Source organism: Zalophus californianus, chromosome 14, assembly GCF_009762305.2.
Source record: "Zalophus californianus isolate mZalCal1 chromosome 14, mZalCal1.pri.v2, whole genome shotgun sequence".
Lineage (NCBI taxonomy): Eukaryota > Metazoa > Chordata > Mammalia > Carnivora > Otariidae > Zalophus > Zalophus californianus.
The window spans coordinates 31,170,562-31,193,920 of record NC_045608.1 but is presented as its reverse complement, the minus strand read 5'-3'; the positions used below and the strand labels follow the sequence as shown (position 1 = coordinate 31,193,920).

At 38.0% G+C, this 23,359-nt stretch overlaps 1 protein-coding gene across 6 annotated transcripts in view; it reads right to left on the bottom strand.

The window, feature by feature from the left end:
• The window catches only part of SPIRE1 (spire type actin nucleation factor 1), a 211,802-nt gene that overhangs the window by 90,537 nt on the left and 97,906 nt on the right, over positions 1 to 23,359 (bottom strand). For all 6 annotated transcript variants that reach the window (XM_027576299.1, XM_027576300.1, XM_027576303.1 and 3 more), the window contains one exon: positions 19,318 to 19,443. In XM_027576299.1, the coding sequence (XP_027432100.1) occupies positions 19,318 to 19,443 (126 nt within the window). The remainder of the gene's footprint in view (positions 1 to 19,317; positions 19,444 to 23,359) is intronic.

Sequence of the window (23,359 nt, the reverse complement as noted above, 5' to 3'; positions counted from 1 at the left end):
GGAGGCTCTGCATTCTGGAGACAATTCAAGAGTGTCAAGGGACCAAGATTCAAGATAGGTGGTATGAAAGAAGATCTACAGTAGCTGAAACACAGATTCTCTAATTCATTCAACACTGATCAAATATTTACAGATGCCCTATTATACTGGGATACAGCAGCGAATTAGAGAATAAAGGTCTCTGCCCTTGGTGAGATAATCTTCTAGTTGGCAGACACCAATGAGTATGAAAACGGTGATAGCTGTGAGGAAGGAAATAAACAGGATAACTGATTTTAAAGAAAGAGTTTGAGTGCGATAAATATATAAGGGTATTGAGGGGAGACTTGAGGATATGTCCTTTCAGCTTAGGCCTGAAGGATGCAAATAAAAAACCATAATCAAAATGGTGAGTGAAGACAGAATTTGTAAGAGGAGTTTAAGATGTCAATAAGAAACGAATTAAGCACCACACTTGAGAAGAGATCAAAGATCATTATAATAGGATAATCAGAAGTGACACCTGTAAGAGGCTGCCTCTGAAGAAATCCAAGATGGCTTAACTATCTAGACATCTTATCCCATAAAAATCAAAATGTTTGGAATATTTTACTTTAGTTCTGGGTTGTTTATGTATATGACACAAGAAAGTGCAAGGGGAGAGAACATTTTCATCACTTTGAGTACACAATCTCCTAAACAACAGAAATTATGACTTTATTATTTTTTTTTAGAGAGAAAGAGAGAGAGTGCATGCACATGCAAGTGGGGGGGAGGGGCAAAGGGAGGGAGAAAGAGAATCTTAGGCAGGCTCCACACCCAGCGGGGCTCAATCTTACCACTCTGAGATCATGACGTGAGCCAAAATCAATACTCAGACACTTAACCAACTGAGCCACCCAGGTGCCCCCCCAAATTATGACTTTAAAGTCTATTTTACATGCCTTCTAATATAGAGTTCTTACTGCAATAACATGAGCATATAATGTTTCACAAATCTCAATTATTTTTATTGTTTATTTATTTATGACTAATATTGTATTAGGAATTTCTTTACTGGGATTTTTTTTACCGTTAGATTTTAAAATACAGAATTTTTAGGGGCGCCTGGGTGGCTCAGTCCATTAAGCGACTGTCTTCGGCTCAGGTCATGATCCCAGAGTCCTGGGATCGAGCCCCACGTCAGGCTCCCTGCTCAGTGGATAGCCTGCTTCTCCCTCTCCCTCTGCCTGCTGCTCTGCCTACTTGTGCTCTTTCTCTCTCTGTCAAATAAATAAATAAAATCTTTAAAAAAACCCACAATTTTTAGTGGATACTGAACGTGTTATAGCTCAATATTGACAACATTGAGCTTTCCTCTAAAATCTACAACACTGAATTGCTTTCCTACAGAATCCACCTCACGTTTAAAATATGATGTAAAATAGTATAAAACATATTACAAAATAGTATCTAACAACTTCATAGCAAATTTTACTGGGCATACATTTAAAATTTTTATCTGTATACATTTTGCCTATACAACAAAACTCTTACAAAAATGAGAATGAATAAAACAAAGATTTAGTCCCATGAACTGTACTTTCCGCAGAGAAGTTTATGACTGGAGGAGTCCTGGCATATCTAAATGCCCTCTCCTCCCTTTCTAAAGATAAGTGGACAGAAATCTAGCAAAGGCTATGTGATGTAAGAAGTCACATGAATGAGTGAAAGAAAATGGTTCACCAACCATAAAGGGGCTTTTAAAAAATTACTACTGTTTAGGAGGGGGCAGAGCAAGATGGCGGAGGAGTAGGAGACCTGGATTTCCTCTAGTCTCAGGAATTCAGCTGGATAGGGATCAAATCATTCTGAACACCTACGAACTCAACAGGAGATCGAGGAAAAGAATAGCAACAACTCTCTGAACAGAAAAGCGACCACTTTCTGGAAGGTAGGACGTGCAGAGAAGTGAATCCGAGGCGATATTCAGGAGGATAGACGGCGGGGGAGGGGGCCTCCGTCGGCCGCTTCTGGCAAGTGATAGAGCCGCGGAGCACAAAATCGGAACTTTTAGAGGTGGGCTCCGCTGAGGGACGTCGCTCCAGTGGCTAAGCGGGGGGTGGAACCCTGGCGGGACAGTGTGGTCTCAGGACCCTCGGGGTCACAGAAAGACGGGGGTGCCTGAGTGTAGCAGAGCTCCCAGGTATCGGAGCAGGGAAGCCGGCTGCAGAGACCGAGCTGAGGAGCAAGCTCTCAGCTTGGGGTTGCCATAGACTGTGATCTGCGGCCCAGTCAGGCCACTACTCCTCCAGCAGGGACCCAACAAGCGGCAGAGCTGGGGAGACTCCCCTTCCTCCCCCAGGAGGAGCGGCGCGGGAGCGCACCGCAGGGATCTGCTGGGTTTGGAGACTCCACACTGAGTCGGGTGCCAGAGATAGAAACGCTTGGTCACAGGCCGGGTGAGCACGGAGTGCGGCCGGAGATGGGGGAGACGCGAGTGACTGACTGCTTTTCTCTGCGGGCGCACTGAGGAGCGGGGCCCCAAGTTCTCGGCTCCTCCGGGTGGAGATTGGGGGGCCGCCATTTTCACTCTCGTCCTCCAACGCTCTACGGAAAGCTTGCAGGGAACAAAAGCTCCTGAGAGCAAACTCGGGCAGATTGCTTAGCCCAGACTGGCAAGGGCGGGGCAATTCCGCCTCTGGCAAAGACAAATGGGAACCACGGCAACAGGCCCCTCCCCCAGAAGATCAGTGCCAAGAGCCAGCCAAGACCAAGTTTACGGATCAATGAGAACGGGAGAACTCCAGCGCTAGGGGAATACTGCACATAGAATTCATGGCTTTTTTACCATGATTCATTAGTCTTTCAAAGTTAATTTTTTTTACCTTTTTTTTTTTGAATTTTTCTTTTTCCCTTTTCCAACCAACATCTTATCAATCCCTTTTTTAAAAAAAAAACATTTTTATTTTTCATTTTTAGAGTCATATTCTATCCCTTCATAGTAGTTACCTTTATTTTTGGCATATATATAAGTTGTTCTCTCTTTAAAATTTTGAGATACAGTTTCTTCTAACATATCAAAATATACTCTAAATCTCGACCATATGGCTTTTTTCCAGTCTACCTGATCACATTCTCTCCCCCTTTTTTCTTTCTTTCCTTTTTTTTTAATCCTCTTTATTTTTTCAAACACCTAATCAATTCCTTTTTTAAAATTTTTTATAATTTTCATTTTTACACTCATATTCCATCCCTTTATCATATCAATCCTTATTTTGTACATATATGTCTTTCTTTCTTTAAAATTTTAGGAGGCACTTTCTTCTAACAGATCAAAATATACCCAAAATCTAGTGTGTGGCACTGATCTATGCACCAGTCTGATCATATTTGATCATATTCTGTTTTTTTTTTTGTTTTGTTCTATTTTTGTTTTTATCTTTTTCTTTTTTTTATCCTCTTTCTTTTTTCTTTCTTTCCCTTTCTTTTCCCCTGGTTTCAGGTCTTTTCTGATTTGTTTAGAGTATATTTTCTGGGGACATTGTTAACCTGTTAGCATTTTGTTCTCTCATTCATCTATTCTCCTCTGGACAAAATGACAAGACGAAAAAAATCACCTCAACAAAAAGAACAAGAGGTAGTACCGTCGGCCAGGGACCTACTCAATACATACATTAGTGCGATGTTGGACCTAGAGTTCAGAATCATGACTTTAAAGATACTAGCTGGGCTTGAAAAAAGCATGGAAATTATTAGGAAACCCTTTCTGGAGAAATAAAAAAACTAAAATCTAACCAAGTCGAAATCAAAAAGGCTATTAATGAGGTGCAATCAAAAATGGGGGCACTAACTGCTAGGATAAATGAGGCAGAAGAGAGAATCAGCGATATAGAAGACAAAATGATGGAAAACAGAGAAGCTGAGAAAGAGAGAGATAAACAACTACAGGATCACGAGGGCAGAATTCGAGAGATAAGCAATACCATAAGATGAAACAACATTAGAATAATTGGGATCCCAGAAGAAGAAGAAAGAGAGAGAGGGGCAGAAGCTATATTGGAGCAAATTATAGCAAAGAACTTCCCTAGTGTGAGGAAGGAAACAGGCATCAAAATCCAGGAGGCACAGAGAACCCCTCTCAAAATCAATAAAAATAGGTCAATACCCCGACATCTAATAGTAAAACGTACGAGTCTCAGAGACAAAGAGAAAATCCTGAAAGCAGCTCGGGAGAAGAGATATGTAACCTATAATGGTAGAAACATTACATTGGCAACAGACCTATCCACAGAGACCTAGCAGGCCAGAAAGGACTGGCATGATATCTTCAGAGCACTAAATGTGAAAAATATGCAGCCAAGAATGCTATATCCAGCTAGGCTGTCATTGAAAATAGAAGAAGAGATAAAAATCTTCCAGGACAAACAAAAACTAAAGGAATTTGCAAACACGAAACCAGTCCTCCAAGAAATATTGAAAGGGGTCCTCTAAGCAAAGAGAGAGCCTAAAAGCAGCATAGACCGAAAGGAACACAGACAATATATAATAACAGTCACCTTACAGGCAATACAATGGCACTAAATTCATATCTTTCAATAGTTACCCTGAATGTAAATGGGCTAAATGCCCCAAAAGACAAAGGCTATCAGATTGGATTAAAAAACAAGACCCATCAATATGCTGTCTGCAAGAGACACCCAAACCCATAAGATACCTAGGAATAAATCTAACCAAAGAGGGAAAGGATCTGTACTCAGAAAACTATAAAATACCCATGAAAGAAATTGAGGAAGATACAAAGAAATGGAAAACCATTCCATGCTCATGGATTGGAAGAACAAACATTGTGAAGATGTCAATGCTACCTAGAGCAATCTACACATTCAATGCAATCCCCATCAAAATACCATCCACTTTTTTCAAAGAAATGGAACAAATAATCCTAAAAGTTGTATGGAACCAGAAAAGACCCCGAATAGCCAGAGGAATGTCGAAAAAGAAAAGCAAAGCTGGCGGCATCGCAATTCTGGACTTCCAGCTCTATTACAAAGCTGTCATCATCAAGACAGTATGGTACTGGCATAGAAACAGACACATAGATAAATGGAACAGAATAGAGAGCCCAGAAATGGACCCTGAACTCTATGGTCAACTCATCTTTGACAAAGCAGGAAAGAATGTCCAATGGAAAAAAGACAGTCTCTTCAACCAATGGTGTTGGGAAAATTGGACAGCCACATGCAGAAGAATGAAACTGGACCATTTCCTTACACCACACACAAAAATAGACTCCAAATGGTTGAAAGACCTAAACGTGAGACAGGAATCCACCAAAATCCTAGAACACAGGCAACAACCTGTTAGACCTCAGCCGCAGCAACTTCTTCCTAGAAACATTGCTAAAGGCAAGAGAAGCAAGGGCAAAAATGAACTCTTGGGACTTCATCAAGATAAAAAGCTTTTGCACAGCAAAAGAAACAGTCCACAAAACCAAAAGACAACCAACAGAATGGGAGAAAATATTTGCAAATGACATATCAGATAAAGGGATAGTATCCAAAATCTATAAAGAACTTAATCAAACTCAACACCCAAAGAACAAATAATCCAATCAAGAAATGGGCACAAGACATGAACAGACATTTTTCCAAAGAAGACATCCAAATAGCCAACAGACACATGAAAAAGTGCTCAACATCGCTCGGCATCAGGGAAATCCAAATCAAAACCTCCATGAGATACCACCTCACACCACTCAGAATGGCTAAAATTAACAAGTCAGGAAATGACAGATGTTGGCGGGGATGTGGAGAAAGGGGAACCCTCCTACACTGTTGGTGGGAATGAAAGCTGGTGCAACCACTCTGGAAAATAGTATGGAGGTTCTTCAAAAAGTTGAAAATAGAGCTACCATACGATCCAGCAATTGCACTACTGGGTATTTACCCCGAAGATACAAATGTAGGGATTCGAAGGGGTACGTGCACCCCAATGTTTATAGCATCAATGTCCACAATAGCCAAACTGTGGAAAGAGCCAAGATGTCCATCGAAAGATGAATGGATAAAGAAGATGTGGTATATATATATACAATGGAATATTATGCAGGCATCAAAAGGAATGAGATCTTGCCATTTGCAGTGACGTGGATGGAACTGGAGGGTGTTATGCTGAGTGAAATAAGTCAATCAGAGAAAGACATGTATCATATGACCGCACTGATATGAGGAGTTCTTAATCTCAGGAAACAACTGAGGGTTGCTGGAGTGGGGGTGGGGTGGGAGGGATGGGGTGGCTGGGTGATAGACATCGGGGAGGGTATGTGCTATGGTGAGCACTGTGAATTGTGCAAGACTGTTGAATCACAGATGTATACCTCTGAAACAAATAATGCAATATATGTTAAGAAAAAGAAGAATTAAGATAGCAGGAGGGGAAGAATGAAGGGGGAAAATCGGAGGGGGGACGAACCATGAGAGATGATGGACTCTGAAAAACAAACTGAGGGTTCCAGAGGGGAGGTGGGTGGGGGGAGCGTTAGCCTGATGATGGGTATTAAAGAGGGCACGTTCTGCATGGAGCACTGGGTGTTATGCACCAACAATGAATCATGGAACACTATATCAAAAACTAATGATGTAATGTATGGTGATTAACATAACAATAACAAATTTAAAAAAATAAAAAATTACTACTGTTTATAAATATTATAAATTTTAAAGTGAGTTATTTGCTTGTAAAAAGGATTCTTCCATCAAAAGAAAGATTCTTTTTACACAGTATACTGCTCTGATACATCAAATTTTTCTTTTTCTACTACAGTAAATATAGTTATACCTCTACTATGAAACAATGTATTTCCTGTAGAATTGGGGTGTGGGGTCAAGCACACTACACACTCTCAACCAAGAGGCAATGATGGTTAGAGCACATTAGGAACATTTTGGAATAAAATCAACTGACTTCTACTAATCTTAAAATAATTTCGTTTCAGTCTTTGACATTTCTATGATGCTCCTGCCTCTTCCCATCTCACATCCTCATATTATTCAGACCTAAACTTAACATGATACCTTCCCCTCCTCCCATGCTTTTCCCATTTGTGTGCATGCGTGAGATAGACAAGACACACACACACACACACAGACACACACACACACACACAGACACACACACACACACACACACATGTTCTCTCAGGAACCCTCCTCTCCCCCAGCTCTAAATTTTATTCTCTCTGGCTCCCACAAACTTCTTTCCAATCTTGCTCAGAAGCCTATATTAAAGTATACATCTACGTTTTCCTTCTGGAACTCTCTTAAACTTTGTTCCAATACAATCTACTGTATGTGACTGTTCTTGCAGGAAAATAGCAGTAACACATTAGAGCACCTTCATGAAGATGAAGACGGAAACGCTGGCGTCAGAAGTGCTTAGAGTTTACTTCTGTGTTAGCCCCTAATCTCTCTAAGCCTCAGTTTGCCAAGCTGCAAAGTAAGGGTCACAGGATTACTAATGAGGATTAAATGGAGGAAACAACAGAGGTCACTTTATAGCTATAGGAATATAATACAGGAAAGCAGTAGGGATTATAGTTTGAGGAACTGATAATTTCATTTAATAATAATAACACAGGGACGGATGATCAAACACTACCTAGACAGCAATGGAGTACAGGGCACTATCATTAATAAAACTTCCTTTTTTCCAATAAAAAGCTTACATTTGAAACTGCCAAGCTAAATTCTCCATTCTCCAGCACCCACGCTCACTAGCCACATTTGCTGGTAGGGTTTGGGCGGTGGCAGGTTACTGGCAGTAGGACACAGGCTGTCTCTTCTTTCATACAACCTGATGCACTAAATGGATTGCTTAGCCAGTCCCTCCATCTATAATTACATATAAGGATATCAAATTGCTTATGAGACATAGTAATATGTACTTACTTTCGAGGATATCAAATTGCCTTTGAGACACAGTAACAGCAGGCCTATCCAAAACTTCTATATCATTCACAGAATAACCTTAATGGATCTCATTCATTGTTTAAGAAAGAAATCATCACATCATGAAAGATTAGAATGAAAATGAATTTACTTTCTAAATAAATAGATGATGAACTACAAGGCCCTGTGCTTTGTAAAGTAAGCCAGGTCTAATAAACATAATTACTATGTCATAGAACAACTGTAACACTTGGGAATAGGTCATGGGTTTTACTTATATTTTAATAAAAGACCAATTGAGTATATAAGAAATTTAACATGAAGTACTTTTAGCCTATGAAATCAGGAACATTATCAGCAACTGAGCTCAAATGTTTTGATACTAAGATTTTACCTAATTTTATACACACACACACACACACACACACACAAACACACACACACACACAGAGACAGATACAAGGTAGTGTGAAACATTACTGATGATCAGATAATCAACTTGTTAAATAAGAGGTTATCACTTTGAAAATTCCACTTGATATATACCAACTCACAGGTACAGAAGAAATGCTGTCTGAGTCTTAAAATGTATAAGCATATCTCAGAGATATTGTGGGTTTGGTTCCAGGCCACCACAATAAAGCAAACATCATAATGTGAGTCACATGAATATTTTTGTTTTTCCAGTACATATAAAAGTTATGTTTATACTATGGTCTATTAAGTGTGCAATAGCATTATATCTAGAAAAACAATGGATATACCTTAATTAAAAAATACTTTATTGCTAAAAAATGCTAAACATCATCTGAACTTTCAGCAAGTCATAATCTTTTTGTTGGTAGAGGGTCTTTCCCTCAGTGTTGAGGGCTGCTGACTGACCAGGATGGCGGCTGCTGAAGGTTGGGGCGGCTGTGGCAATTTCTTAAAATAAGACAACACAGGAGTTTGCTGCATCAAGTGATTCTTCCTTTCACAATTTCTCTGTAGTATGTGATGCTGTTTGATATAATTTCACCTACAGTAGAACTTCTTTCCAAATTGCAGTCAGTCCTCTCAAACCCTACTGCTGCTTTATCAACTAAGTTTATGTAATATTCTAAGTCCTTTGTTGTCATTTCAACAATATTCACAGCATCTTCGCTAGGCAGAGATTCCATCACAAAAAAACCATTTTCTGATATTATAATAGTGTTGTATGGTGACAGATGGTAGTGACACTTGTGGTAAGCACAGCACAACATATAGAGTTGTTAAATCGCTATTCTGTACACCTGAAACTAATGTAACACTGTGGGCTGACTACACTCAAAACAATTTTTTACAAACCACATCCTTTGCTTATCCATACGGGGAGATGACAGCAATTCAGCCAGATTTTCAGGGCTCCACTTCTAATTCTAGTTCTCTTGCTATTCCCACCCCATCCGTAGTTACCACCTCCACTGAAGTCCTGAACCCCTCAAAGTCATCCATGAAAGCTGGAATCAACTTCTTCCAAACTCAGCTAATGTTGATGTTTTGACCTCTTCCCATGAATGTTTTTAATGACATCTAGAATGGTGAATATTTTCTTTCTTTTTTTTTAAAAGATTTTATTTATTATTTATTTGACAGAGAGAAACACAGTGAGAGAGGGATCACAAGCAGGGAGAGTCGGAGAGGGAGAAGCAGGCTTCCCGATGAGCAGGGAGCCCAATGCGGGGCTCGATCCCAGGACCCTGAGATCATGACCTGAGCCGAAGGCAGATGCTTAACGACTGAGCCACCCAGGTGCCCCTGGAATGGTGAATACTTTCTAGAAGGTTTTCAATTGACTCTGTCCAAATCCATCAGAGACATCACTACCTATTGTAGCTACAGTCTTATGAAATGTATTTCTCAAATAAAAAGACTTGAAAGTTGAAATTATTCCTTGATCCATGAGCTGCAGAATAGATGCTGTGTTAGCAGGCATGAAAACAACATTAATTTCACTGGCTCCATCAGAGCTTTTGGGTGGCCAGTCAGTACACAATAATATTTTGAAAGGAATCTTTTTCTTTTTCTTTTTTAATAGGTCTCAACCGTGGGCTTAAAATATTTTGTCAACCATGTTGTAAACAGATGTGCTGTCATTCAGGCTTTGTTGTTCCATTTATAAAGAACAGGCAGAATAGATTTAGCATAATTCTTACGGCCCCTAAGGTTTTCACAATGGTAAATGAGCACTAGCTTCAATTTAAAGTCATCAGCTGCATTAGCAATGAACAAGAGAGTCAGCCTGTCCTTTGAAGCTTTGAAGCCAGGCACTGATTTCTCTTCTCTAGCTATGAAAGTTCTAGATGGCATCTTCTACCAACAGAAGAATTATCTTAGATAATAGATAATAATAGATAATTATCTTAGATAATAGACCTTGTAGAGAACTTGCTGCCGCTACATCAACACTTGCTGCTTCAAGTTGTACTTTTATGTTATGGAGACAGCTTCTTTCCTTAAACTTCATGAACCAACCTCTGTATGTTTCAAACTTTCTTCTGCATCTTCTTCCCCTCTCTCAGCTTCAAAGAGCTGAAAAGAGTTAGGGCCTGGCTCTAGATTAAGCTTTGGCTTAAGGGAATGTTGTGACTGGTTTGATCTATCCAAACCACTAAAACTTTCTCCATATCAGCATTTGCTTTCTTAATTCATGTATCCACTGGAGTAGCATTTTAACTTCCTTTAAGAACTTTACCTTTGCATTCACAACTTGGCTAACTGGTGCAAGAGGCCTAGCTTTTAGCCTATCTCAGCTTTTATATGCCTTCCTCACTAAGGTTAATCATTTCTAGCTTTTGATTTAAAATGAGAGACGTGCAACTCTTCCTTCCACTTAAACACTTACAGGCCTTTGTAGGGTTATTTTTTGGCCTAATGTCAATATTGTTGTGTCTCAGGGAATAGGGATGCCCAAGGAGAGGGAGAGAGATGGGGAAGAGCCAGTCAGGGGAGAAGTCAGAATACACACTTATCAATTAAGTCTGCTGTTTTATCTGGGCAGTTTGTGGTGCCCCCAAACAATTACAATAATAACATTAAAGATCACTCATCACAGATCACCATAACAAAGATGACAAGAATGAAAAAGTTTGAAATACTTCAAGAATTACTAAAATGTGACACAGAGACACAAAGTGAGCAAATACTGTTGGAAAAATGTCATTGATAGACCTGCTTGACAGAGGGTTGGCACAAAGCTTTAATTTCTAAAAAACAAAACAAAACAAAACAAAAACCCCCACAGTATCTGTGAAACCCAATGAGGTATGCCGGTATAAAGTATTTTAAGAGCTTTAGAAAAAATATCAAATTAACAGTATTTTAGTACAAGTGTGAATTTAGTACTCTTGAGAAAAGGTTAAAATGACCACCATACATATATGAACATGTATGAAAATATTCGTAATTTCAAGAAAGCAGCATACATTGCAGAAGGAAAAAAATCCATTTGGACCGTGATAAGACTTTACTTCTAAAACCTCAGTGTTGACAAGAAATTTATGTAATATAAAATCTGTAATTAAATGATACAGAATGTCCTTAAATGTCAGGATTTCCACATATTTTATAGCTTGCCTTATCAAAACTATTAAATGAATTTTTATGTTAAATTTAAAGAATATCAAGAGCACTCAAAGACCTTATCTATATACCCATAAAAGTTCTCATTTTTACTAGAAATATTTTGGCCAAAATGTTTCTAAGAATCACAAATGCTTTCAAAACTGACTTCTTTAAACCAGACAAAAACCTCCAAAGTTCTGGAAAAATATAGATATAATATATAAGTTATTTCAGTTCAACAAATATTTCTGGACTATTTCCCATGTGCATATACTACATTAAGAGTCATAACATAAAGATGATTTAGAACAGTCATTTAGCTCAAGAAGTACCTGGTTCAGCTGTGAAGAAAAAAAAGCACAAAGATGTAAGCAAATAACTACCACAGAGTATGAGAAGTGCAAGAGCAAAGGATGAATTAGATATAGAGGAACTGGAGGATATAAAACTCTGTTGGGTTGGAGGGAGGTCATGAATATTTCACAAAGGAGGCAATATGCGAGCAGGGTTTACATGGCTAAATAGGGGTTCACCAAGCAGACAACGGGAGAAGAGAATTCCAGGCAGAAAGAACAGGATGTGCAAGGGTCACAGACATACAACAGCACGATGTATTCAGAATCTCTGAGTAATTTCGACTAGACAGTGTAAAATGCAAAGCAGACAGTGTTGAAAAGGACAATAAAAACATAAGTAGGGGAAATACAGAATGGTTTAAATTTTAGTCTATAGCTGATGGGGAGCCATATTAATCAGGGAAGCAACAGGGTTCTTCTGAGTTGCCAGGTGTCTCATGGTCAGGTGGAATGAGCCAAATCAAAAGTATCTGCAACAGTGCAAATGAGAGGCCAAAAAGGATGTTTTGCTTCTCTTGTTCCACTTTTTTCCCCACAGAATGACACCCCATAGGTGACATGCAGGCAGGTGGGGGAAATCTCACTGCCAAGGAGTAGTGGACAAAACGTTCCTGCCATTTTATGGACCTGAGGGCTGGTGGGAGGTAAAGAAGGAAGGATAGAAAGAAAGTTCTGGAAGCGCCTGGGGCTCAGTCGTTGAGCGTCTGCCTTTGGCTCAGGTCATGATCCCAGGGTCCTGGGATCGAGTCCCGCATCGGGCTCCCTCCTCCACAGGAAACCTGCTTCTCCCTCTCCCACTCCCCCTGCTTGTGTTCCCTCTCTCACTGTCTCTCTGTCAAATAAATAAATAAAATCTTAAAAAAAAAAAAAAAGAAAAGAAAAGAAAGTACTGACTCAGAGGGGAGGAAAGCCTGTCAGTAAAGGCCCTAGTGAAGGCGTCTGGGCTAGGGATGCAGATGTGTAGATGAGCATGGCTGGACCAGTGGGGATGCCCAGTGTCCTTGCCATTCCCTCCAGAAAACCAGGGTGCAGAACCCTGGCTGTGTACCAAGTCAAATGTGGGAGGGCAGTTCCCCTAGCCTATGAAAGCTAGCCTATGGTCACACATAGGTATGGGACTGGGCTGGACTCCTCAGGTCAGATCTGTGACCTACGAGAATCATTCACGGACAATGTGAAAAAGGAAATTGATGAAGAAGATTCACTGTGATGAGAGGACTGGCAGGAAGCTAGTATAACAATCCAGGATGGACATGTGACCTGAACGTAGTCCACCCAGGAAAGGAAGTCCATCCAGGAAGGGCTGATAAACTGGGAGAAAAATGGGGGAATCAAGAGACTGGAAGATGGGCTCAGATGGCAGTGAGGGCTAGAGCTCGACAGGGCAGAAGTTATAGGTAGGAAAGGGGAATGAGAGCCCAGGATTTCCAAGGCAGAATAATCGCAAGTGGTCACAAGGCCAGAAGTGTGTTCAGGTAAGCAGAATAGTGAAGTAGAGGGGAAGTCCAGAATACAGAGCTATAGTTTCTTTTGATCAAAGAAATCACACAAGACGGTGACAGATGACAGTGGGTACACAACTAATGAATCATTGAACACTATATCAAAAACTAATGATGTACTATATGCTGGCTAATTGAACATAATAATAAAAAAATAATTTAAAAAATCAAGTTGAGCATGCAATTGAAAAAGAAAAATTTGGAAATATTTATTTAAATATAGTATACATTTTAATTATATATTTTAAAAAATATATATATTTTTTCCTTTATAGAAAATCAGATGGTGTATATTAAAAGAAAAATTTTCTATTCTGCCTAAAGGTTTGGAAATGTATGTGTGAGAAACAAAGTCGACCAATACAATCTATACCAAACTGCTGGAAAAAAAATAAAGAATAACGGAAGTGGACAGCACGAGCTTTCTGTCCAAGAAGAGCAGTTGTTTGGAAGCAGCAGAGGAAAGGGAGAATATTACCAACCCACTGCAGCGCAGAAATATGAAGATATGCCAGAGAGAGCACCTGAGAGAGAGAGATAGAGAAGCAGCAGACAGCACTATCCTCAGGGAAATGAGCATTCTGAGAAGAGCCTGAGGGCACTGAGGAGTTCTCTCTAAAAATGGAGCAGTTTCCAGAGAGACAAATGGAAAGTAAGGAAACAGAGTAGATGAGAAAACAGGACAGAACCAGTATCTACAAAGAGCTAAAACTGGGGTGGTGCCAGAGGATGACGTGATGAGATGGTGCTGGAACCGCCTCAGGGGCCCCAGCCTCAGTAAGCGCCGGGCCAGTCTCTGTGGGCACTGCCACACAGCCACCAGCCACTGTTGTTTTACTCTGCTTGTGAGATTTTTATTCAAATAAACTTTGAAAACATTTAAATTTCTTTCTTGGAACATGTTTGACAAAGTTCTAATCAAGAGCAAAAAAAAATTTTTTTTTTAGCTTACTGGAATAGAGTAGGAAAAAATACTTATCAATACAATTCTTTAAGCTCAGAAATGGTTCCTGAGAATGTGTGTGTTGAAAGGACTTCAGCGGTGCATTTAGTTTACTCTATTAACCCCACAGGACTATATTTACATCCTAAAAATAACGCTTGTTTCTCTGGAGAAAGCAATCTCAAACTTAACAAGCTGGGGAAGACAATTACAAGCTTAAAAAGTAATCTTTTCTACTATTTACTAAACCTTAATTGAAGATGTACTTTTGGATGTTTACTCTGAAGCATTTAATCTGGTTCTGTCCAAGAGGACAAGCTAGTCCCCATGATGTATTTATAATTCTTTTTTTTTTTAAGATTTTATTTATTTATTTATTTGACAGAGAGAGACACCGCGAGAGAGGGAACACAAGCAGGGGGAGTAGAAGAGGGAGAAGCAGGCTTCCTGCAGAGCAGGGAGCCCGATGAGGGGCTCGATCCCAGGACCCTGGGATCATGACCTGAGCCAAAGGCAGACGCTTAATGACTGAGCCACCCAGGCACCCCTGTAATTATTCTTCAAATAACACATAGTTCACCCTTTTCCACCCTTTGAAGACTTTTTCTCTTGGTCTAACTCTATAAAATCCTAAAAAAAAAAAAAAAAGCATAGTTTTTCATTGGCTTATAACAAAAAGGCAGACTATGAACAGTATCCAGGCTAGGACAGAAAAGAATGCTTAGAGCTCTTATTCATACATATAAAATGGATTTATTTAAGGTGATTTATTTATTTTTTTTAAAGATTTTATTTATTTATTTGAGAGAGAGAGAGAATGAGAGATAGAGAACACGAGAGGGAAGAGGGTCAGAGGGAGAAGCAGACTCCCCGCTGAGCAGGGAGCCCGATGTCGGACTCGATCCCGGGACTCCAGGATCATGACCTGAGCCGAAGGCAGTTGCTTAACCAACTGAGCCACCCAGGCGCCCTATTTAAGGTGATTTATTAAGGGTGATCTGGATGACACATCTGTCACTTACTACAGGAGATAATTAGTCTTATTAGGCTAATATGGGTTAATATTTTCCTTCCACTCTTACACATTGCACTGTATCCCTCCCCAAACTCTGTGTCATCAGAAGTTTTAAACTAGTACTTCAGAGAAACTCTGTACTTTAGTCATAAAAGAAATTATACCCATCACCTATCATGTACTGAGCTCTTACTGCATGACAGATGCTGTGCTGCTTTATATAGATCTCATGAATCTTCACAACCATCTGTGTGATGTACAATATGGTGATTCAACTTGTAAATAAATTAGAGTGATTCTCTTTGGACTCTACACATAACAGTTTAAATCACAGACAATAATGAATAATAATGAAAGAAAATAGCTAAAATGAGATTGTCAACTATATGAATATTAATTCCAATCACCTCCATTATATATTTATCCAAATCCATTATAAAATAGTTAAATTATCAAATGTGTAGCCTCCTTCCTGAGTCCATATTCCTTCCTGAAAAAGGTACTATATCTTTTAAAATGGAAAGAGTGGCAGAAAGATGGTGAAAAGCAAGTCATATGGGAAACTGAACTAATTCAGTGGCATTTTATTTCTCATTTGTAAGGAAGCTTTACAAAAATCTGTTTTATAACATGGATTCACACACTTTCATTTAAACAACAGATTAAAAAACTAAGAACAAATTTAAACAAAATCAGAAACGAAAGAGGAGAAATAACAAGTGAAACAGAAATGCAAAGGATAAGACAATATTATCAAAAATTATATGCCAACAAATTGGACAATCTAGAAGAAATGGATAAATTCCTAGAAACATACAACTTCCCAAAACTGAATTAGGAAGACATAGAAAATTTGAACAGATGAATTACCAGCAATGAAATTGAGTAAGTTATCAAAAAACTCCCAGTAAACAAAAGCCCAGGATCAGACAGCTTCACAGGTAAATTCTACCAAACACGTAAAGAAGAGTTAATATCTATTCTTCTCAAACTATTCCAAAAAAATAGAAGGAAAGCTTCCAAATTCATTCTATGAGGCCAGCATTATCCTGATACCAAAACCAGATAAAGACACCACAAAAAAAGAGAACTACAGGCCAATATCTCTGATGAACAGAGATGCAAAAATCCTCAACAAAACCCAACAATAAAGTAAAAAAAGTCATTCACCATGATCAAGTGGGATTTATTCCTGGGAAGCAAAAGTGGTTCAATATTCACAAATAAATCAACATGATACATCACATCAGCAAGTTTTGGATAAAAACCACATGATCATTTCAATAGATGCAGAAAAAGTATCTAACAAAGCACAATATCCATTCATGAAAAAATCCTCAACAAAGCAGGTTTAGAGGGAAAATAACTCAACATAATAAAGGCCATACATGAAAAACCCACAGCTAATATCATACTCAATGCTGAAAAACCAAGAGCTTTTTCTCTAAGATCAGGAACAACACAAGCATGTCCACTCTCATCACTTTCATTCAACATAGTCCTAGAAGTCCTAGCCATAGCAATCTGACAAGAAAAAGAAATAGAAGGCATCAAAATTGGTAAGGAGGAAGAAAAACTTTCACTATTTGCACATGATATGACACTATACATAGAAAACCCTAAAGATTCCACCCCAAAACTACTAGAACTGATAAATGAATTCAGTAACGCCACAGGATACAAAATCAATGTACAGAAATCTGCTGTGTTTCTACACAATAATAATGAAACAGCAGAAAGAAAAATTAAGAAAACAACCCCCCCCCAAAAGAAAAGAAAATCAATCCCACATACAATGGCACCAAAATTGATACCTAGGAATAAACAAATAAGGTGAAAGATCTGTACTCTGAAACCTGATGAGGAAACTGAAGACAACACAAACAAATAGAAAGATATTCCATGCTCATGGACTGGAAGAACAAATATTGTTAAAATGTCCACATTACCCAAAGCAATCTATAGATTTAATGCAATTTCTATCAAAATACCAACAGCACTTTTCACAGAATTAGAATAAATAATCCTAAAATTTATATGGAACCACAAAAGACCTTCAATAGCCAAAGCAATCTTGAAAAAGAAGAACAAAACTGGAAATATTACAACTGCAAATATCAAGATATACTATTAAGCTAAAGTAATCAAAACAGTACAGAACTGGCGAAGACACTGATAAAAATACATAGATGAAGAGAACAGAATAGAAAACCCAGAAATAAACTCATGATTATGTGGTCAATTAATCTTTGACAAAGGAGACAAGAATATGCAATGGGAAAAAGACAGTCTCTTCAACAAATGGTACTGGGGAAACTGGACAGCTGTGTGCAAAAGAATGAGACTGGACCAATGTCTTTCACCATACACATAAATAAACTCAAAATGGATTAAAGACCTAAATGTGAGACCTGAAACCATAAAAATCCTAGAAGAAAGCACAGGCAGTAATTTCACTGACATCAGCCATAACAAAATTTTTGTGGATATGTCTCTTGAGGCAAGAGAAACAAGAGCAAAAATAATTGGGATTATATCAAAATAAAAAGCTTCTGCAGAGCAAAGGAAACAATCAACAAAGCTAAAAGACAACCTAACAAATGGAAGAAGATATTTGCAAATGACATATCCAATAAAGAGAATTCAAAATATAAAACAACTTATATAACTCAACATGGAAAAGAAAACCCAAATAATCTAATTAAAAATGGGCAGAAGACGTGGATGGAAGTGAAATAAGTCAAGCAGAGAAAGTCAATTATCATATGGTTCCACTTATTTGTGGAACATAAGGAATAGCATGGAGGACATTAGGAGAAGGAAGGGAAAAATGAAGGGTGGGGAATCGGAGGGAGAGATGAACCATGAGAGACTATGGACTCTGAGAAACAAACTGAGGGTTTTAGAGGGGAGAGGGGTATGGGGATGTGTTGCCCCAGTGATGGGTATTAAGGAGGGCACGTATTGCATGGCACACTGGGTGTTATACAAAAATAATGAATCATGGAACACTACATCAAAAACTAATGATGTACGGTATGGGGACTAACATCATCATCATCATCATCATAATAAAAGAAGACACGAATAGACATTTCTCCAAAGAAGACATCCAGATGGCCAAGAGACACATGAAAAGATGCTCACCATCACTCATCATCAGGGAAATGCAAATCAAACCCACAACGAGATATCACCTCACACCTGTCGGAATGGTTAAAATTAACAACACAGGAAACAACAAGCATTGGCAAGGACATGGAGAAAAAATCCTTCTACACTGTTGGTGGGAATGCAAACTGGTGCAGCCACTGTGGAAGACAGTATGGAGGTTCCTCAAAAAATTAAAAATAGAATTACCATATGATCTAGTAATTCCACTACTGGGTATTAACCCCCAAAATATGAAAGCCCCAATTCAAGAAGATATATGCACCCCTATGTTTACTGGAGCATATTTACAATAACCAAATTACGGAAGTAGCCCAAGTGTCCATCGACAGATGAGTGGATAAAGGTGATGTGGTACAGATATACAATGGAGTATTACTCAGCCATACAAAAGAATGAGATCCTGCCATTTGCAACAACATGGATGGATCTAGAGGGCATAATGCTAAGCCAAATAAGTCAGAGAAAGACAAATACCATATAATTTCATTCTTATGTAGAATTTAAGAAACAAAACAGATGAACAAAGGAAAAAAAGACAAAAAAACAGATTCTTAACTAGAGAGAACAAACTAATGATTGCCAGAGGGGATGTGGGTGGGAGGATGGGTGAGCACTGAGTAAGGTATAGAATTGTTCAATCATTATATTGTATATATGTCAACTATACTGCAATTTAAAAAAAAATATTTAATTTTGCCTAAGTTGATTCTTTCCTAAATTATTTTCAGCACTCATGATAAGGATGGTAATAAATATTTTAAATATTATGCTGGACAGTGTTGAAAATTCAGGTTAATCTTTCACAATGCCAATAAATAAAAGCAGTAGTACTTACCTCCTTTGCACTCTTAATTTTAGTCAGAAACGTGTGTAGCTCCATTGTTTCTGCAAACAGTGCACGACATACTGCCTGATAATGATTTGGTGCCTCTGATTCAGCTGGAAGATGAGCAGCACATAACTACAGAAGAGGAAAATAAAATAATAATGCTCATTTATTATTTTGGGGTTTTGGTACCTTAAAAACAGACATACCCCATATATTCATATTTTCATAACAGACAGCAAGGCAATTCCCATCATCTAAAACCTAATGTATCACAAAACCATCAGTAAAATCTATACAATTATATGGAAAACATGTTCTACTAACAAACACCCAATGGCACAGATGAACTTTGTAGAATTCGTTAGCTTCTACTTGAAAATGATAGAACATTTATACAAGTTTTGGTTGCAAGCAGAAATGGAACTACCATTTACTAAGTATTAATCATAACACAGGTGTTTTAATAGCTATAATTTTTTTTTTACCATGCCAGGCACTTGTATTTGACACGTCATATACACAGCATAATAGCATTTATTCTTCAGCGTAACCCTGAATTATCTCCATTTTATAGCAAAGGAAAGTGAGGCTAAGAGGACTCAAGTGACTTGTCCACAATCAGAAAGCTGACAGGAGGGAGGAGAATTAAACACAGACTTATGGGATTCTAAAGCCCAGGCTCATCCCGATACATGCTGAATTGTGTAATGCAGTAAAAAAAAAAAAAGGGGCGCCTGGGTGGCTCAGTTGGTTAAACATCTGCCTTTGGCTCAAATCGTGATCCTGGAGTCCCGGGATTGAGTCCTGTGTCAAGCTCCCTGCTCAGCGGGGAGTCTGCTTCTCCCTCTCCCTCTACTCCTCCCCCTCTCCCCCTGCTAGTGCTCTCTCTCTCTCTCTCTCTCTCTCTCTCTTAAATAAATAAATAAAATCTCAAAAAACCCCTGTCAGAATGACAGGTGGACCACTGGGAAGATGCTGCATCAGTAAATGGAGAGTGGAACAAAGAGGGCAGAGGGCAGAATAACTCCACTGGTGGTAGCTCCAGTCCCAATGTCCTTTACTGTACATAGTCCATAACCCCCAAAACTGTTCATGGGTAAAAGATGCAAGTTAGCATCATACACAACAATTTAGAAAAATCAAACAGTATTTAATTTATTAGATTGGAAAGACACCCTATCATGAGCCTAGTGCATGGGAATAATTTTACTTTTGTAAAGTAGTAATTTTGTATCCATGTATTATAGTTATATTTTAAGGTACTTCATTTGCTTTAAAAAGCTGTGAGTTCACCCTTAATTCTTTACTATATTCAGGAAATTTCATATTAATTCAATTACTGAAAATATATATTTTATTATACTTTAGTAATTTCTATCCATTGGAGAATAAAAGATATCTTTGTAGATTATATTATCCTTCATAATATGGCTTTTGTTTTCATTTGTAATAAGTATATGCAATTTACTAGATAGATTACTATCTTTAATAAAGTATATTCTTCTCAAGTATCTTGGGTTTCAGTAAGAAATTTTCTCCACAGTATCCAAAACAAGGCTAAGAAATGATTTATCAGAAAGCATGAAAAGCAAAAATCTCACAAGCTATACAATGGAATATTACTCAACCATAAAAAGAATGAGATCTTGCATTAATAATGACATGGATGGAACTACAGAGTATTATGCTAAGCAAAGTAAGTCGGCCAGAGAAAGACAAATGCTATATGACTTCACTCAGATGTGGAATTTAAGAAACAAAACAAACAAGGGCACCTGGATGGCTCAGTTGGTTAAGCATCTGCCTTCAGCTCAGGTCATGATCTTGGGGTGCTGGGACCGAGCCCTGTGTCCACTCCCTGCTCAGTGAGGCGTCTGCTTTTCCCTCTCCCTCTGCCCCCTGCTCATGCTCTCTCTCTGTCTTGCTCTCTCTCTCAAGGAAAAAAACAAAATCTTTTAAAAAAATTATCATTTCCAAGATAATGAAAAGCAACTACGAAGAGTTTCATTTTTTTTTTTACTATAATTCCTGGTAAGAAATATATTTTATACAAGGACTCCAATACATGCAAACAATCTATGTTTTATACACAACAATTTCACAGAACAAAACTTACAAATTGAATTGATTTCATGATCCACTATTAGGTTGTGACCTGCAAGTTGAAAAACACTGGTGTAAAGGTAATAACTAGGTCTAAAAATGTTTTTTAAATGCATAGGACATAATCCTATACATATATAAAATCCAAAAGAATCTACAAAAAACTCTTAGAGCTAATAAGCAATTTCAGCAAAGTTGTGGGATACATGATCAACACACACAAAAAGGTGTATTTCTATATCAATGAATAATCAGAAAAAGAAATTAAGAAAGCAATTCCATTTATAAAAGTATTAAAAAACGATTAAGCAATAAATTTAACCAAGGAGGTACAAGATACACATACTGAAAACTATAAAACATTGCTGAAAGACCCAAATAAATGGAAAGACATCCCATATTCATGGGTTGGAAGATTTAATACTGTTAAAATGGTAATACTACACAAAGTGATCTAGACATTGAATGCAATCCCTAATATCAACGATTTTTTTTTTTTTTGAAGAAACAGAAAATCTGATCCTAAAATTCATATGGAGCTGCAAGGGGCTGCAAGGGGCCTCAAACAGCCAAAACAATCTTGAAAAGAACAAAGTTGGAAGACTTACAGGTTGAATTTCAAAACTTACTATAAAGTTACTGTAATCAAATCAATGTGGTATATAAGGAAAGACCTATAAATCAATGAAATAGAACTGAGAGTTCAGAAATAAACCCATATATCTTTGGTTGATTAGTTTTTGACAAAAGTGCCTAGACCATGAAATGAGAAAAGAACAATCTCTTCAACAAATGATGCTAAGAACACTGGATATCCACATGTAGAAAAATGAAGTTCACCCCTAACTCACACTATATATATAAAAATTAACTCAAAATGGATCAGAGACCTAAATATAACAGCCCAAAAAATAAAACTCTGAAAACATAGGGATCAACCTTCTTGTTCGTGGATTTGGTAATGATTTTTTAGATATGACACCAAAGCATAACCAACAAAATGGATAAATTAGACTTCATCAAAGTTAAAAGTTTTTGTACATCAAGGGACATTTTCAAGAGAGTTAAAAGGCCCACATTATGGGAAAAATATTTGCAAATCAGATATCTGATAAGGGTCTACTATTCAGGATATATAAAGAACTTTTTTTTAAAGATTATTTATTTGAGAGAGAAAGAGAGAAAGTGGGGGCTAGGGGAGAGGGAGAGAGAGAATCCCAAGCAGGCTCCACACCCAGCGCCAAGCCCAACATGGGGCTCCATCATCTCACAACCCTGAGATCATGACCTGGGCTGAAACCAAGATGCTTAACTGAGCTACCCAGATGGCTCTATAAAGAACTCTTAAACGCAACAAAAAGACAATTCAGTTTAAAAACTGACATTTTTCCAAAGAAAATATACAACTGACCAAAAAGCACATAAAAAGATGCTCAACACCATTAGTCATTAGAGAAATGCAAGTCAAATGAGATACCACTCAGACCGAGTAGGATGGCTACAAAAACAAAAACCAAAAATGGAAAATAAATGTTGATGAGAATGTGGAGATATTGGAACCCTTGTGTATTGCTAGTAGAAATGTAAAATGGTACAGCCACTGAGAAAAACAGTTTGCTGATTTATCAAAAAGTTACCATGTGATCCAGCAATTCCACCTTAGGGAGGATACAGTTAACCTTGAACAACATGGGTTTGAACTGCTAAGGTACACTTACGTGCATATTTTTAAAATATAATACAGTACAATACTGTACTGTATTTGTAAATGTATTTTCTCTTCCATATGATTTTTTTAATAACACTTTTTCTAGCTTACTTACTGTAAGAATACAGTAAATAATACATATAACATACAAACTATGTATTAACTGACTGTTTATGTTATCAGAAAGGCTTCTAGTCAACACTTGGCTTCCTTAGCAGTTAGGTTTTTTTGGGAATC